Raw genomic sequence first — 17130 nt, 5'->3', positions numbered from 1 at the left:
GACGTAGTTACGCAATGACGTAAAACAACAGCTGAACATAACTTTTTTGAACTGGTTTTTGAAACGAACTGTTCAAAAGAATCGTTTCGGATAAATGAGTCGGACTTCTCATCACTGGAACAGCTATCTGTTCTCTTGAGAGATATTAATGTATGCATACTGCCATCTTGTGGATAACGGTGCACTTAGGAGAACAGAACTCTAAATTAATCCATACATGCTAATTAGCATGCTTAACTGGTCAGAGAGCAGATGTGTCCGAGAAACATGATTTTCCACTTGCTTTATTTGTTTAATAATACATTTCAGAATGGTTTCAAAAAGGCCTGCTGATTGAAAACAATATATATATATATATATATATATATATATATATATATATATATATATATATATATAAATAAATAATACATATCCCATAATACATAACAGCAGTCACAGTCTCCCTCTCCTGTATTTTCTTAGGCTCCTCCCCCTAGTCCTACTTCCAAGATCATTAGTCTCACCCTCTGCACTGTATCCTCACGCACTTCTCTTGGTGAAAGAAGGAGGGAAGGTTATTTTAGAAATGTTCAATTACAGGCAACTCTCTCATTAATGGATGAATTCCTGAAGTCTTCGGATATTAAACTCTCTACAAATGTACCCCGAAGAACGGATGCTTGATCAAAAGACTTCATTTTTTCAGGTTGCAGCCAGGGTAATAGGGACATCCTAGAAGATGGTAAACCAGACTGAAGGTTATGTCTCAGAACTAATAACTCGCTCCACGACTGCTTGTCTCCTTTTCATTTTTGTGCTCTCCACCTTTCTAGGGAATGCTCTGGTGTGCACCGCAGTGGTACGGTTCCGTCATCTGCGCTCCAAAGTGGCGTATGTGTTTGTAGTGTCTTTGGCGGTCTCAGATCTTTTAGTTGCCTCTCTTGTAATGCCATGGAAGGCAGCCGCAGAGATTGTGGGTTTCTGGCCGTTCGGCAGTTTCTGTGAAGTATGGATAGCCGTTGACATCATGTGCTCCACCGCCTCCATTCTTAACTTGTGCATCATAAGCGTGGATCGTTACTGGGCTATTGCTATCCCACTGAGCTATGAGCAGAAAATGACAAGAAGAGTGGCATTTGTCATGATTGGAGTGGCATGGGCACTCTCTGTTCTGATCTCATTCCTTCCTGTGCAGCTGAATTGGCATAAAACTCTCCGCCACAAAGAAGACCTGGGAGAAATGGCTAAGAAATGTGATGCCAGTTTAAACCGCACTTACGCCATCACTTCATCTCTAATCAGCTTCTACATCCCCGTCTCCATAATGATTGTCACTTACACGCGCATCTTCCTCATAGCGCAAAAGCAGATCCGAAGGATATCAATGCAAGAGTGCACCATTAAGCATGTTCAGTCCTGCCAGAGCTGCAGTAAAGCACCTGAAGAGAAGTTAAAAAGCTCATTTAAGAGGGAAACCAAAGTCCTGAAAACCCTGTCGATGATCATGGGTGTGTTCGTCTGCTGTTGGCTCCCTTTCTTCATCCTCAACTGCATGGTGCCGTTTTGTGACCCTGGCCTTCACAATGCTGGGCAGATCCCATGTGTCAATAAGACGACTTTCGATGTGTTTGTGTGGTGTGGGTGGGCGAACTCTACCTTGAATCCTGTAGTTTATGCATTTAATGCAGAATTCCGCAAAGCGTTCTCCAGCCTCTTGGGATGTGGGAAGCTGTGCTCTCGGAATACAGTTCAAACGGTCGACTTCAGCAATGAGCTGGTGTCTTACCATCGTGACTCCACAAACCTTCGAGATGCTCACCTCTTCGGTCAGCCCTGTTTGCATCCGCACGCTGTCAGGGAGGAAAGTGAAAAAGACGTGTGCTTCGATACAGTGTCACAGATGGCTGAAGTCCCTTGTGAGGCTGAATGCAACTTTGTATATTGGGAAAGGCCTCCTATGCTAAGTCATGGAGAAACAGAAATATCATTGGATAAAATCCTACCATTTACAAAAGAAGATGAGTTAGCCTCTCTTGAACGTGTGGCTCATAATGAAATCGAATCTCCTATCTCTGGAATATTGTAATCTGTAAATATACGGTGTGTTTTGAAAATAATTATATATGTATTAAACAAACTGAGTAAGACTATGAGTAATTGAATTGGCTTAGACAACTGTTTTCCAGTGCTGTTTCTACACTACTATGCTCATGAATCATTGAAAAGGTTACTAACTGTGAGATATCTATGAAGATTCCATAAAGAGCTTTAAATATAAAGCTCATGATGCAGTATCAACATATTTCTACCTGAATAATGCTCAGTCTTTTTCAGTTAAACGTTTTAATGAATGAAATAATAATCATATGTCTTTCAGCTTGAAGATTTGACTGAAAATGAGTAACTCCTGACTTTGAAATGTCCTCTATTCACTCCAAAAGGGAAAATGCACTGATAGACTGACGGGTTGTTTTTAAGTTTTTTTCCCCTCTTATTTCTGAGCATGGCATATGAGATCAAATGATTTCATGCAATTATTCTGAGAACTGACTATCTTTACTTATCAGTCTGGCATAACAGTCACCGTTTGTCTGAAAAAAAAAAGCTTCTGTTCATTGAATGGATTTTTTCACATTAAGTTTACTTAGTTGGAGGTTGGGAAATGATCAAAGATAATGCAAGTGATACTGAAAAGATGTTAATGTATAAAATAATAGTCAACACAAAATACTTTAGGGAAGCTGTTTTCCTGCAATACTTCATCTTAAGCTTTTTTAAGCAGTATTATGATCATTTGTAATACTGCTCATAATATTTGATGGACTACGAATATTTGTACATTTGCCACTCCACATTTAAAGCAAATTAGTAAAGGTAAAAAAAAAAAAAAAAATCTAAATTGTGAAAAACATAAATCAAAATGGTGAAATCATGTCACATTCCCATATATATTCATACAAATTTTAGTGTAACATCTTTAAGTTTATTTTTTTTATACAAAAAGGCCATCCCAAAATATTAAATGACTTTAATAAGAAAACAAATTTCTCCTTCATTTAAAAACATTAAAATTAATATTAATGTGCATTCTCTTAAGCAGATAAAGAAAACAAACGAGCACTCATCTTCTGATACCATATTTGTTTTTATTGGGAGTTTTGTACTAAAATGTTTATAATTAAATGTTAAGAACAATATAATACAAAAAAAATGATGGAATGTATATTTCCTTGGTAGCAACATTCAACAAACCATTAACAATGAATAAATTAAATGTTTGTTTTGTATTGCTGTATTTACAGGAAAGTCTTTTATAATCCAATACAAAATATAAACATAACCTGAATCATAGTGATAAAACACACTCATCTCGTTTAGCCACACACGCTCGCACACAATAAACAAACTGTACTTATGTTAATGTATGCACATTTTGGACACTTTCCAACCAGCGGACTCTTCTGTCTAATCTGTGAAGGATTGAAAATCTACACCAAGTAATCGGCTTTGTGCACCAGGTACAGAGGTAGAGACTGTCATGAGTTTATACAAACCGATCTTGATAGAAGTCTTTAACGGCAATATTTGTGCTGCTCGCTCGCGCTGGTGATATTTAGAAGCAGTACGACTCTATACAACAAGACAGCTCAAAAAAGTGTCACATCCCACCCAAAAAACATTTTCTCAGTCTATCAAAAAGGCATTCGCCTTCTTACATGCATCAGGAACATTTGCACTTATGTGAAGATGGGGTGGCTCTTACAAGAGCCTTTGGTTTATGGAGTGAAGTCTGGCAGTTTACTTCTTCTTAGCGGCCGTCTTCTTCGCTTTGGCAGCCTTGGGCTTTGCGGCTTTAGACTTCACTGCTTTAGGCTTCACCGCTTTGACCTTCTTAGGACTTTTTGCAACTTTCTTCACAGCCGGTTTCTTCACTTTCTTCGGGCTTTTGGCGGCTTTCTTGGGCGCAGCCGCTTTCTTCACTTTCTTGGGAGACTTCTTCGGGGCAGGTTTCTTTACGGCTGCCTTCTTGGGCTTCAACACCTTGGCCGCCGCCTTCTTCACGGCTGGTTTCTTCGGTTTCGCCACAACTTTCTTGACGGGCTTCTTGGCGGCTGGTTTCTTGCTCACCTTGAAAGATCCGGACGCCCCGGTGCCTTTAGTTTGAACAAGCGCCCCCTTTTTCACTAGAGACTTCAAAGCAATCTTGACGCGAGAGTTGTTTTTCTCAACGTCATATCCACCACCTGCCAAAGCCTTCTTCAGAGCCGCCAGGGAAACTCCTTTGCGCTCGTTGGAAGCGGCGACAGCCTTCACGATAAGGTCGGACACGCTGGATCCAGGCTTTTTCGCCTTTGCCGTCTTCTTCTTCGGGGCTTTAGCCGGAGCAGCCGCGGGAGCAGGAGCCGTTTCTGCCATAGTTTTAATAAACTTGGAGTCGATATCAGGTACTACAAAGCTGTCAAACAAACAATGTTTACATCCAACAGCTGAGGGCGGGATTTAAACGGGAGATGAGAACCATATAGACTCAACCGCGTCAACCAACGCTCTCAACAGGACAGAGTCGTTCGTAGATGTGTTTTCTGGTCTTGAAAAACACAAGGTTTTCCGCGATAAACAGCGATGGATTGTAGACTTTAAACCACGTGCCGATAGCTGAGTCTTTCCTCTTTGTGAGCAGCTTGTGTTTTGTGCAAAACATCGCTTGGTTTATTGTACAATAATAAAAACGCGTCCAAATTTAGTGCGAGTCGCAGCGGGAAATATCGCACTTCCTCTGTTCTTTCGTAGATTATATATTAAATTTCGAAAAGAACAACTAAAATGATGGACATTTTGCATAGAGAAGACCTTAATCTACACATGTGCGGTGGTTGTAGACTAAAAAAGCTTACGGAATAAAAATCTGAAGCGTTTATCTTTAGTGAAGGTAACACAGATCAGCGCTGTCGCCATTGCAGGCTCCCCTAATCTCACGGCGATTCTTTCTACAATGATCTATTAATAATCATATCTGTACATCCAGTACATGATTCGAGTAACTTATATATAAGCAAGTTTCCCAACATTACACATCTAAAGACGTTGCCTGTTAGTAATCAACGGGTGCTTGTTTGTCTAAAGAGAAAGTGTTCTCCTCAGTCGAGGAGTGCCAGAGGGAAGCTATTTTAGTGTATAATGTTGTGTTGATGAATTTATGGTCATTTTGCAACATTTTAATACTAACAAACACCTAACTATTCTCATAATTATATTCAGTGGTTATAAAAAGGCCACTTTTTATCTGAACAGGTTTAATAACATCGAGGATTTTCTCTACATTCCTTCATTGTCCAGCGGAGAAATACTGCTGCATTATGTGTGTATTGTGATATTGATCGACATTAAACAATACAACTATTGCTTGTATCTGTCACACACATGTGTGGAATAAATTGAGACTCTTTTTTTCGGCGAAATTTGAAGATTGCGTTTTGTATTATACTTCAATAGCCTATCTGGCTATGTAGCCTACCTAAATTAAGAAATATTAAACATCGACCAGGGCACAAAAAGCTAATTTCTGTGAAAAATACGACTTTTATTAATAGTTAATTTGCCTTGACCAGTGTCCTCTCAATGGCCAGCAGAGCTAGGCTGCTTAAACGGCCTTGGCCCATTGTGTTACGGGTGTAGGACTTGAGCCGCATTAATAAACAGTGGTTTAATAAACAGTGGTTTAATAAACAGCGTGCTACACGGGTGAAGACACACTCTGGACACACTCTAAACCCGGATTTTGTGTTAATAAAACATTTTAAGTGGTCATTACTTGTGCTTTATTGTTCTTTAAAAAATGGTGTCATTACTAAATCAAATTAGCTGTTTGCACTATTCAGAAGAAAAAATTGAGTGTAATGATCATGTTAAGAAGAAACAACTCAGTAATTTACGTTTTTGTAAGGGAGGGGAGGGGCCTTAATTGCGTCAAGTCTTGACGTGAGCAGAGCGCTGCTTGATGAGTGTCTTCGGTTGGTGCACGTTTACCGCGGATTTTTGAAAGCAACGTGAAACGGTGAGTGTGTAAAGCAGTTTTTATCTGTTGATATATTTCTGACAAAAGTGATAACCCAAAAATCCGGACCGATGTTGAACTCTAAAATGTTCACGTAGTGTTAATGTGTCAGTCAACGCTATTTTTTCCCTGTCGGTTCACAATCATATAAATTAGCTATTTCTGTCGAGTCACCGCTTATAACGTTATCTAGTGTTTCTCTGTGTATTCACAGTTTAGCTACAACGTGTGTTGTAGCTAAACTATTGGCATAAGTTTTATTTCTGTCGCTTCATATCAGCACGAGTCCGTGCACGTGCTTGTGGCTAACGCTCTCTTATATTTATATCTCTTTGGTAATAGTTAAAAAAAATCTTACTACTTAAAGTTTCACATGAGTGATAGTTTTTTTTAAATATATAAATTAGTAATTTAACTGTTTAAAATCTGAGATCGCTAGCAGAAGTCAACAACTTTTTACAGTAGAATTATATCTGCAGCTTTTTCCTAAACGTTTTCTTATGCTCTGTTTTACAGGTTCTTGTGAAGATGCAGTGGAAATGTAAGTTTTGTGAATTTGCATGTGACAAACGGGGTTACCTATTAAAACATTATTAGGTTAAAACATGGAAGTTACAGCAGAACTGTTCCATTTCCTTGCCTACATCAAGATTGCTTGTGCACATTTAACTCTATTAATGCACTTAAAGTGCACCTGTCTAAGATTCACTCGAAAGCCCACGATACTCAACTGTGTGAAACTGGCCAAGTAACTATTCACTGTGAGTTATGTCATTTTTCTGTACCTTGTACAGAAGGGGATTTGTTCACTCACCTGCGCAATACACATTTAAAAGTTATATTTTCTCTTATTTTGCAGGTGTTCATGGAGTTCAGCAGGATTGTGGGAAAGAACCTCAAGCAGGAATTCTATGAAAGCATTGATCGACACAGTCTTCGTCTAATTGAGATCTTTCGTATCTAAGAGAGGGAATGTCGGACAGCTTTTGACACAGCTTTTACAACAAACCAAGGTTGGTCCATATCCATTAAACAAATTTTTTTGTTTGTTTACAGTTCAATTATTGAAAATATCACAAGTGATACTATATTGGTTGTCTAATACAATTGTCCAACAAAATGCATTGTTGGTTCTGCTCTCTTCTAGATCATTTCCTGTTGTTCTAGCGATTTACCTTTTTTTTTTTTAACTACCCAACAGACTCAAGAGCCAACTGACATTAGGTCACTGGTGCTCAGAGGGCTTCCGATTCTCCTTGGTGACAACCCCACAGACTTCTTCAAAACATGCTTTGTAAGTAACTTTCTCAAAGGTTATCTTAAAGGACCATGTAAACATAATTATTTTATTACTAGTCCTTTTATTTGATAAAATGTTTACACATAGCTTAAACCATTGAAACTTAGAGTAGCAAAAGCTCTTTCCAACCTCTCTCTAACATTATCATCATATACTCACCCTCATGTCAGTCAAAACCCATAAGACTTTTGTTTATCTTCAAAACACAATTTAAGGTATTTGTAATTAACCCTGCGACTTTCTGTCCCTATTTTAAAAGTCCAGGTAACCTAAATTTAAAGGTTCATTAAATTGGCTTTGTGACTTTGAATAGAGGGAAAGATACCTTTTTAGGTTTTTTTTTTTTCTTTTATTATCTTAATTTCTTTGAAGATACACAAGTCTTATGATTTTGGAATGACGTGAGGGAAAATGACAAAATGTTCATTTTTGGATGGACTAACCCTTTTGACGAAGTGTTACTAAAGCAGTCATAACCAATTCACACATTCTTTCATGTGTCTGTCATTACAAGGCTATTTGTTTAACATTGTTGTTGATCCCCTCTGTTGGTAGGACTCTGATGATCAGTCATTCCACCACCTTGACCTTGGAATCCTTGTTGAGCAAGAAGGTGTTGTGTGCCCATCTTCTCTTCACCTCAATCCAGCCTCCGTTAAGATCATCATTGAAGGAGAAGTCGTGATGGAAGGCTTTAAAGACTTACCAAAAGCTGTGTGCATTCTCTTTGGGCTGGCATATGCACTGCATCTCAACTATCCCAAGTCGATGATGAACACATTCCAATTCATCCAACAAGTTCTCCTCATGTTGGGCCACAGTGACTTAAAACCCAAGTTACAATCATTAAAAAATCAACTTACAATTTGATTATGATAAAGCAGTTGCAGGAAACTACCATCAGAAGCCATGTCAGTTTATTGTTCTCAAGATGCACAATGAATCTTTGAAGAGATTATCTTTTTCAGAATGTCCTGTCACTGCAGTAAGTGATCCAAAGTTTAGCCGTGTTCTGTGTTAAAAGTGTTTAAATCTGCAAATTGTTGCTCTATTATTATGAGTTAACGTGGTCAACTTAAGTTTAATGTTTTAGAGGTTTGCCTCAGGTTTTAATGCATTTCAAGTCATTCACATGGAGTATAGCATATTGTTGAATACTGTGTGTTCATGTTCCTCTAAAAAAATTATAATTAACAAGCAAAAATGTTTGCTTATACAAAAAAATGTTACTTGTCTTTTGGTTGAAAAGTTGAGTACAACTTTTTGTCAATTAAATTTTTATTTTTTTTAAATGTTATTGTTTACTTCTTCTAAAGTAATTAATATTACATTAAGTATCATTTTTAAATTATAAGACATTACTTAAATATAACAATTATCACTACTAACAATTTATAAGACATATCCTCAAAAAAATTCATAATGTGAACTAATGATTTTTAGTAAAGATTACTAATGCAAACTTGATTTATCTGCTACACCCACTAAAGGTTCTATGTTAATGCAACTTAACCTGTTTAGTTTCACCTTGTGTAAAAACTAAAATTGTTTCGTGCAACGGGTTTCCACGCAATTTTCTAGTAAAGTCAACTAATTCGGGTTAAGAGTGCAGCGAGGACTCTTCTAGGAGTGACTCAGATGACCAACGTTTGCATTTTAAAGAGCCACTAATATAATTCCTGACGGTAGCCTTTTATTCTTAACTTCATGAGTTAAAATGTTGCTCGGCCATATATAAAAAGCTACATCATTTTAGTTGAATTTTTCCAAACAGGCTATTGTCAGACTAAAATCTGCTGGTATATTGGTTAAAATATGAAATATCTCCTTACAGGCCACTTTTAGTTTTAAATGTTATACAAGGCATGTATATTACTATACTATATATAAACATAAATATGATAAACTATGATATCCCTTATGAAAATTAAAGTTGGTTTTACTATTGTAAAAGTGTGGTAACCATGTTTTTTGCAGGTTACCATTTCAATATAGGCAGCTTTACTACAATACCATGGTATTTATTTAGTAAAATCATGGCTAATTTTCATAAGGGATATTAATGTTTAGATTATATTTTGGTGCATTTATATAGCTGAATCACAATAAAGCTCACCTGAACTTAAACTAGTTTGATTATAGTAGCCTATTTGTATAATTAGTTTAGCCTACTCCTTTCAGTAGGTTGTCTATGTGTAGTTTTATACTTGTTTAAACTTTTACTGCAGAGGTAGCCTACAGCATTTCTCTCCACTGTAGGCTATGTTTCAACATATATAGCAGAAAGACAATAAATCTTACTTGACCTAACGTAAAAATAAAATTCAAAATGCTTTCATTTTTGGTACACAATATTGTCGCTATCCACTATACATTTGCATTTTAGTATTAAAATATATTGTGACACGATACATTGTTATACCCCTGCATTGTTTTGAATGTTGAACAATTGTATCAATATATATGTATATTCTATATCCCGCGATCCAACAGAGGATAAGAGGTACGGAGAATGGATCAGTTTTTATAGGGAAAGACAGCCTAGTTAAATGTTTAGCCATGTCACCTCTGATTTTTGAACTAATCAAGTCAAGTCAAGTCAAGTCACCTTTATTTATATAGCGCTTTTAACAATGTAAATTGTGTCAAAGCAACTGCACAATATCAAAAAAAAAAAAAGGAAACAGTGTGTCAATAGTGTAAAATGAAAGAAAAAAAATAAAATAAATTGCAATCAGGTTGACGATATCGCTGGAAATGAATTGTCCCCAACTAAGCAAGCCAGAGGCGACAGCGGCAAGGAACCAAAACTCCAGAGACAGAATGGAGAAAAAAACCTTGGCAGAAACCAGGCTCAGTCGGGGGCCAGTTCTCCTCTGGCCAAACAAACCAGCAGTTCAATTCCAACTGCAGCAAAGTCATAAGGTCTCAACTGGTTCCAGTGGTCATTTGGTAATTCTGTATGTTGTCTGAGCGTTGGCATCCTCTGAATGCCAATCATGTTAACAACTTTATAGCACTTGTTGTGAATTTCACTGACACTGTAGTAGGGTCGCTTTGTAAAAACATCTAAATGGTTCATTATAGATCTAGTAAGACAGAAACTCACCTGTTCCCCACTCATATTGGTCTGAAAAGGTAAAGAGGTGTTTCAGGTCTCGGGAGACTAGCGTAAATTGACCAACAGCGCCATCTGCTGTTTTGGAAAAGAAAGTTGCTCAATTGCACATGTGAGAAAATCAGCCCGCACTCGTGTGAGAAAATCAGCCTGTCGCATTTGTGAGAAAATCAAGCCAAGTTTCCTCATAAAAAGGCAAATGAGTCTCACAGTTGTATCACACAATACATATATTTGTCCATACCATCTTTTCTCTCAAAGAGTTTTGTATTTGCAAATCACTTTGCGTTTGTTTGAAAGTCGAGTTTTTCTTTGCAAAGCAGATTGTGCTTATTTGCAAAACACTGGATTTGTTTGATGAATATTGGCACAAAAATCGCTCCATAGAACTCGTCTTCGAGATGAACCTGTTCTGGCGCATTTTTAATCAATAAAATGTTAACACAATAGTAGCTACATATTTGACCATGAATTTTTTTACATTATAGGGGAAGCCGAGCTTCCCTTGCAGTCTTAAATAAATCCCCACTGGTGGTATTGTTTGTGAATACAGTGAATCCGCTGTGATGTGCCTAACCACGCCATTTAAACCAAGGCCACAATTTAGCAACCTTGTTTGTGTGTTGAAATGTACAAATTACAGGCCGGGAATTTTGATTATCCAAATTAAATGACTCTTGTGCTTAATCGAGTGTGTTGTTGGAATTTAACATTTTTATTAAACCATTTTACTAAGCAAATTAATTGAGCGCAATTCCTCCGCTTGAAGATAAAGTCCCGGAAATTACAAAACAATGCTATGCAACAAAGTAACCATCCGCTATCGGTCCTGTGCAGTGATATTGGAAGATGTTGTAACAATATAAACCGATAAGCACAGATTGAAACGGGACGTTTTATGACATCAGGTACTATTTTAGAACGCAGGTACTCCTTAATTTTTATGATACAATCGTTTTATAAAGGCAATAACAAAAACAAGTCACTCGAGATTGTGCCTTATGTGTCTGACAACCGCCTTTAGCCATAACTATTAACAACACAACACGACTTCTAGTGCCTTTTATTGCTATGTTCAAGGACATATTCATATTTATTATTAAAATCAATCACTAATTAACATATTATTAGCAGTAGTTTACATTTACGAGTAAATATGAAAATATCAAAAGGGTTGCTGTTCACCAATTCATGAACAATCAAATGTTATTAGAACAAGTACTAATTCATGTAATAATGACAATTATTACATGATCATAAACGGCTTGCTTTTTTGTTATGTTCGGTTTTTATACTTGAGTACTGATCTAATTAATGTGTTGTGGGGAACGTAGGCTACTGTAAAAAAGAAAATGCATTAAGACACATTAATTTGCCCTTTTAATTGAACGTTTTGGCGGCTCTTAAAAGAGCCTTTTTTATTTTTGAAAATCCGGTCCGGGTAAAATTCAACCGCCAAAACCATACAGCGTACGGCCTTGACGCTTCAGAGCGTACACAACGTCCATAGCAGTCACAGTCTTGCGCTTGGCGTGCTCGGTGTAGGTCACGGCGTCGCGAATAACATTTTCAAGAAACACTTTAAGTACACCTCGCGTCTCTTCGTAGATCAGACCGGAAATACGCTTCACACCACCACGACGCGCTAAACGGCGAATAGCTGGCTTTGTAATTCCTTGAATGTTATCTCTCAAAACTTTGCGGTGACGTTTTGCACCACCTTTCCCAAGCCCCTTACCGCCTTTTCCTCGGCCAGACATGATAGCAAACGAAAAACTCAACGAATGAGAATGAAACCGAAAAAGGAGGAGTTTGGGAGAATGCTAACATAAATATCCTTGAAGCGGACCTAGTGGAAACCATGCTTGCCACAACCCCACTGCGGGCGGGGCTGAAAAAGAAAAAGTAGGGAAATAGGTCTATTGAACGTCAGTTTCTTATTTAATTATGGATAATGGAACCGAATAAAAGATAGAACAAATAAACACGTATCAAGCGCGCTATTCTTTATGTTGTGGTATTTCAGCAATTAGGATTGACCTGCTTATGTCTTATAATTGTTGTTTGTGACTTCAAGTTTTTCTGAATACTTTAATTACATTCTTTTGTGACCTTAATCAGTACCGATTTACTTTACATTTGTGTCTTAGAGCGTAAATTTCACAAAATCAAAGAATAACTTGGAGCGAAGATATGTAAATTTCATACACCTCAGCCGAACGTTTTGATTGGTGCGAGACAGCCTCGATTTCTATTGGTTATTCGTTGATGACGACGCGTGGTGATTTGCCCCTGGTTTGACTGCCCTTCCCAGCCGGTTTGAACCGGTTTAACGAACAAAGAGGCAATTCAGAGGCAGACAGTGTGTTTAATGAAATTATGTTAATCATTTGTTATAGAATTCTTCTCAGATAATAAATAAGCCCAAACCACTGACAATCAAGCAGTGATTTCCTTATGCTTTACAACAACAGCAGCAGCAGAATCACATCAAACACAAAACATATAATGAAGAGATTTGCAGTAAACTGCAGCACTCTGTATAATTAGGGATAGGAAGACGAATGGTTGTAACATCAGGGCACTTTGATTCCATTGACGAGTGCAGATCAGTCAGAATGCAGATTATATTTAGCTTATTTCAGCTTTGGCTCATCAGCTTCCATCATACTCCAGAGGCTGAAAATGAGAGCAAAGGAACAATATCAAACCAATCCTGTCAGAAAAAAAACATCACTCTTTGCATACTTTCTTGACTACTAATTTATGAAAATAGTGAGGCTAGTACTTAAACAAGATAATTAGCATTCATTTGCCACAATATTAAGCACACCAAATTCAAAGAATAAAGACCATGAAATCCTTTGTCTTTTACCTGGTAAACGCCCTCTTCGTACACTGGCTCAGGACGCTGCCATATCTGATTGGATAAGATTTTCAAAACAACCAATCCAAATGCTACAATGATGACTCCCAATGCATTTGCAGTTATTGCCTCTGGTGGTAACGCGGAATAAGGCAGCGTCCCATTGGTGTTTCCTTTTCTGAGGAAAGAACCAATAAGAACAACGCATTTGCCGTGACATTACACTAAATCTATTGTGATTTCTACATTTATGACTATGTGTTTTTTATCCCTCTTCCTTCTACCTTATACCTCAAAACTTAAAACACTGATTTTAGCATAGAGATCAGGGCCTGTATTCCTAAAGATTCTAAGAATCCTTTTAGAGAGCTCCTAATTTAGCTTAAAAAATTCTAACTAGGAGTCTTAGCTTAAAAGTGATTCAGGACCAATTTGAGAGCAACTCTGAGCGAGGAAAAGATAAAAACTTTTATCTTAGGGAGGAGGCGGGGCTGACCCCGTTGCTAGCTGACACAGTCTTTTGAAGACTGTGATTGGTTGGTTGTCCAAGAAGGAAATAAAAGAGTGCTTTTAAGAGTAGGGTTTATTACAAGCCTTCACTTTGAAATTACAGGCATAATTTTTCCGTACTCTCTCTCACACACACACATTATATATGTATTCTTTATTTTTATTTACCATGCTGTCATAATGTATTTTATAGGAAATGAACAGCGACATAAGTGCTGTAACAGCCCCAAATCATCACTGCTGCATAGTTGCATTTTTCCAGTTGCCAAATATTTTAATGTAGTGATTATGTCCATTTCTGGCGCCATGGCATTTCAGCGCAGTGTCGGAGTTACATTTACATTTATTCATTTAGCTGACGCTTTTACCCAAAGCGACTTACAATTGCTATACATGTCAGAGGTCGCACGCCTCTGGAGCAACTAGGGGTTAAGTGTCTTGCTCAGGGACACATTGGTGTCTCACAGTGGATTCGAACCCGGGTCTCTCACACCAAAGGCATGTGTCTTATCCACTGCGCCATCACCACCCCAGTTGTTAGCATGTCTTTAATAAGATCGGTCATAAACATGATCCCTGCATGATCTAATGTGTAGCGCCTTATTAACTCACTGTCATGCATTGTGTGCAACACATTTCTTCTCCCTCTTCATGTTTCGTCCATTTTCTCCACTGCTAAAGAAACTCTATAAGCCCCTTAAAAGTCCTCATCCGTATTCCTAACAATTTTGGCCCTTAAGACCTCTTTTAAGGGTTAAGATGCTTTCTGAATTACTTTTTTCTTTACTAGGATCTTTTCTTTAATTTTAAGAGGAAACACCCACATTTCTAAGATTTTTCTTAGAATTTTGTCACTAGGAGCTACTTTTTGCATTAAAATTCTTCATGAATACGGGCCCAGATCAGACTGATCAGAGCATAATGATCAGATCTAGTCAACACAGCACTGAACACTCCATGAAGATTGATAGCCATATATAATGAAGTTAAATATAAGTTCTTCAGATCTTCACTGCAATAGCTAAAGCACACAACTCAGTTTATGTAGTGTGATCACTTACAGTGCAAAAAACAATTTTTCGTTGATCCCTGAAATGCAGGACACAATGCTTAGTACCAAGATGATTCCTCCCATCCAAACATGAGTTGGCTTTACAAGAGCACGTGCCGTCATTGGAGTACAGGGTAAGAGAAACGCGGTAAAACCCATGACCCACTAGAAAAAGGATCGGAAAAAAAATATTTAATTCTAACACTGCTGTCCAACGTCTACATATGAAATATGTGAAACTACATTCTCAGTGTTCAAAATGTCTGAAAGAACAGTTTCTTTCCAATATTTTGGATACAAACAATGTAGTTTAACATATTCTTATGTTGATGGTTCATTGTTTATCCACTATTAAACTTCGTATTTACAGAAAAAAACTGTACTACTACACTGTACATAAACAATTTTCAACATGATACTCACCTGTGCAGTAAAAAGCGCAGTGGTACAAATCCCCACCCAGCTGTGGAGGGAATAGAGGTTGGCTGTGTGGTTTGCGTTGTGGTAGTCGAACACCGAACAAAGCCCGACAACAGACAGAATGAAAGAAAGGAGCAGAAGCCCAGCATGTAACAGCTTCCACGGGAGCTTATTGTGACCCCACGTCAGAGGAATACGGTACACTACAGCCGCTGGTTAACGGAGGAAAAGACACTGATGACAACTGCCAGAAAGTCTGTTAAACTAAAAACAATATGTGCCAAATATTGTAATACTTCAATGTATCATGCCAAACTTAAATCTAACAATAAAACAACCACACACTTCTTACAACACATTAACTTTGCAATGCAATGTTATCATATTACAGCTAACACAAGCCATAATAAAACTGAAGTTAATCATACCATTCCCATAAAGCACCACCATGCCAGTGACCATGAAGACCGGGTGCCAGTTGAACTGCTTGATTGAGCCGTCCCATGCAAATCCACCTCTATAGCTGTAATTCCAGTGAGCTACTAATGCCACACAGGTGATCCCCAACATCAGGCACAGCAGATAGGTTAGGTAAAATGTAACAATTCCTCTCATCCTGTGAGTGCTGCAGAAACGATGCACATGAAAAGTTATTTAGCTTGAGAAATTAACTTTACCTGACACATGTATTAACTACAGAGGTGTTTACAAAGACATAAGGAACATTAATAGCCATTTTCTAATATTAAACTTACCTTATAAAAAAATCTCAAAATCAAATAGTCCAGTGATTTTCAACTTTAATTTTAAACAGAACAAGCGTTTTTAGAAGAGCAGCACATCTGAACGTACAATACCTTTATCTGATGTCTTACAAATTTCAAACAGCCTTGTGACAGCGGTTTTTTGTTGTTGATCTCAGTTCCTCTTTCCATAATTCCCCATCAAGATTTTCGATTTCATCTACCAGCAGACCAGATGGCAAACAAAAAATAGCAGAAATGAGGAACAGCAAAAAGGGACTAGCAATGATAAAGATGAACTGGACATTATGTCACTCAACACTACAAATACCGTACAAATAGAGAACTTTATAAACAGAGAACTGTTCCAAATTACTTCCATGACGCAAGGAAACAATGTAACAATTATTCTAAAAATAAGACCCGTGGTATTAATGCATATGCTTATGGAGTGCTTTATTGTTTCTAAAGTTTTGTAGTTTTACCTTATTAGTGTCGTTTGTATGTATTTCTGTGACGTAATGCTAGTAAACAGACTACTTCAATATTGCCTGTTAAAATAACAATACTGACTGTTAACATAAGATAATGTGATTTCACTTAATGTCATGCTAGAAAACCAATGTATACAAACTTCAACGACGGACGAAGCTTTAAATGTTTTTGAGAAATGTTTTGAGCCTTGCTTGCGGACATGTTTCCTGTTTAACCGCAAGGCGGCATGGGAAGTGTAGTGAACAGAACCTAAATGATGACATAAGTACAAAAAAGACCCAAAAGTGATATTCTTTCCTCATGAGATCTGTCTTTAAACGGAAATTAAACTTTGCTGCGTTAATAGGCTATCCAGTTGTAATGCCCTTTTTTCCTTCCCCACAACAATTACATTTGCTATGTAAGACAACATCCCAACATTTTGAATTCTGTTTTATCAGAAGTTATGGCTTTTGCACACTACATCACCACAGTGCACAAATATTTGCATTACAATGGACCTGCATAATGTACAAAATGAGTTTTAGAAGCGATAAGAGCCTTTCAACCACCAACATCCTTGATCAAAATACACAAAACCTGTATTTATT

At 37.5% G+C, this 17130-nt stretch overlaps 4 protein-coding genes and 1 long non-coding RNA gene across 7 annotated transcripts; 2 read left to right on the top strand and 3 right to left on the bottom strand.

The window, feature by feature from the left end:
- Positions 1–721: 721 nt before the first annotated feature.
- LOC306869814 (D(1) dopamine receptor-like) lies at positions 722–2068 on the top strand (the record flags this gene model as incomplete). Its single annotated transcript, XM_079416733.1, has 1 exon — positions 722–2068. The coding sequence occupies one exon, from the start codon at positions 722–724 to the stop codon at positions 2066–2068; it is 1347 nt and encodes a 448-aa protein (XP_079272859.1).
- An 885-nt stretch (positions 2069–2953) lies between these two features.
- LOC306870188 (histone H1-like) lies at positions 2954–5405 on the bottom strand. The gene has a single exon (XM_079417300.1). The coding sequence runs from the start codon at positions 4396–4398 to the stop codon at positions 3781–3783; it is 618 nt and encodes a 205-aa protein (XP_079273426.1). The 5' UTR covers positions 4399–5405; the 3' UTR covers positions 2954–3780.
- Positions 5406–5967: 562 nt separating this feature from the next.
- LOC306870190 lies at positions 5968–8946 on the top strand. Its single transcript, XR_013784234.1, has 5 exons — positions 5968–6037; positions 6554–6578; positions 6897–7050; positions 7239–7331; positions 7893–8946. It is a non-coding gene; the product is annotated as an uncharacterized lncRNA (long non-coding RNA).
- Positions 8947–11893: 2947 nt separating this feature from the next.
- LOC306870189 (histone H4) lies at positions 11894–12238 on the bottom strand. The gene has a single exon (XM_079417301.1). The coding sequence runs from the start codon at positions 12213–12215 to the stop codon at positions 11904–11906; it is 312 nt and encodes a 103-aa protein (XP_079273427.1). The 5' UTR covers positions 12216–12238; the 3' UTR covers positions 11894–11903.
- A 567-nt stretch (positions 12239–12805) lies between these two features.
- On the bottom strand, positions 12806–16768 carry LOC306870283 (lysosomal membrane ascorbate-dependent ferrireductase CYB561A3-like). 3 transcript variants are annotated; one of them, XM_079417456.1, is made up of 8 exons: positions 16680–16768; positions 16531–16596; positions 16160–16265; positions 15731–15927; positions 15306–15514; positions 14893–15047; positions 13331–13499; positions 12806–13134 (listed from the first exon to the last, which is right to left on the bottom strand). In XM_079417456.1, exons 4-8 carry the CDS (start codon positions 15915–15917, stop codon positions 13111–13113), a joined length of 744 nt encoding a protein of 247 aa, XP_079273582.1. In that variant the 5' UTR covers positions 15918–15927; positions 16160–16265; positions 16531–16596; positions 16680–16768; the 3' UTR covers positions 12806–13110. The 3 variants fall into 3 exon arrangements, with proteins under 3 accessions (XP_079273582.1, XP_079273583.1, XP_079273581.1); XM_079417457.1 differs by lacking the exon at positions 16531–16596; XM_079417455.1 differs by lacking the exons at positions 16531–16596; positions 16680–16768 and having other exon boundaries at positions 16058–16194.
- Between the last annotated feature and the right edge of the window lie 362 nt (positions 16769–17130).

The sequence above is a fragment of the Barbus barbus genome (assembly GCF_936440315.1).
Source record: "Barbus barbus genome assembly, chromosome: 5".
NCBI lineage: Eukaryota > Metazoa > Chordata > Actinopteri > Cypriniformes > Cyprinidae > Barbus > Barbus barbus.
Note: the sequence above shows the minus strand (reverse complement) of the source record. Positions and strands in the feature narration are given on the sequence as shown.

Coding starts and splice junctions, on each gene's coding strand:
- LOC306870188 (XM_079417300.1), bottom strand. CDS start 4,398: ATGGCAGAAACGGCTCCTGCTCCCGCGGCTGCTCCGGCTAAAGCCCCG.
- LOC306870189 (XM_079417301.1), bottom strand. CDS start 12,215: ATGTCTGGCCGAGGAAAAGGCGGTAAGGGGCTTGGGAAAGGTGGTGCA.
- LOC306870283 (XM_079417456.1), bottom strand. CDS start 15,917: ATGAGAGGAATTGTTACATTTTACCTAACCTATCTGCTGTGCCTGATG. Junction 13,500..14,892: donor GAAAAATTGTTTTTTGCACT/GTAAGTGATCAC, acceptor TTCTTTCCTCAG/AAAAGGAAACACCAATGGGA. Junction 13,135..13,330: donor ACGAAGAGGGCGTTTACCAG/GTAAAAGACAAA, acceptor TCTCATTTTCAG/CCTCTGGAGTATGATGGAAG.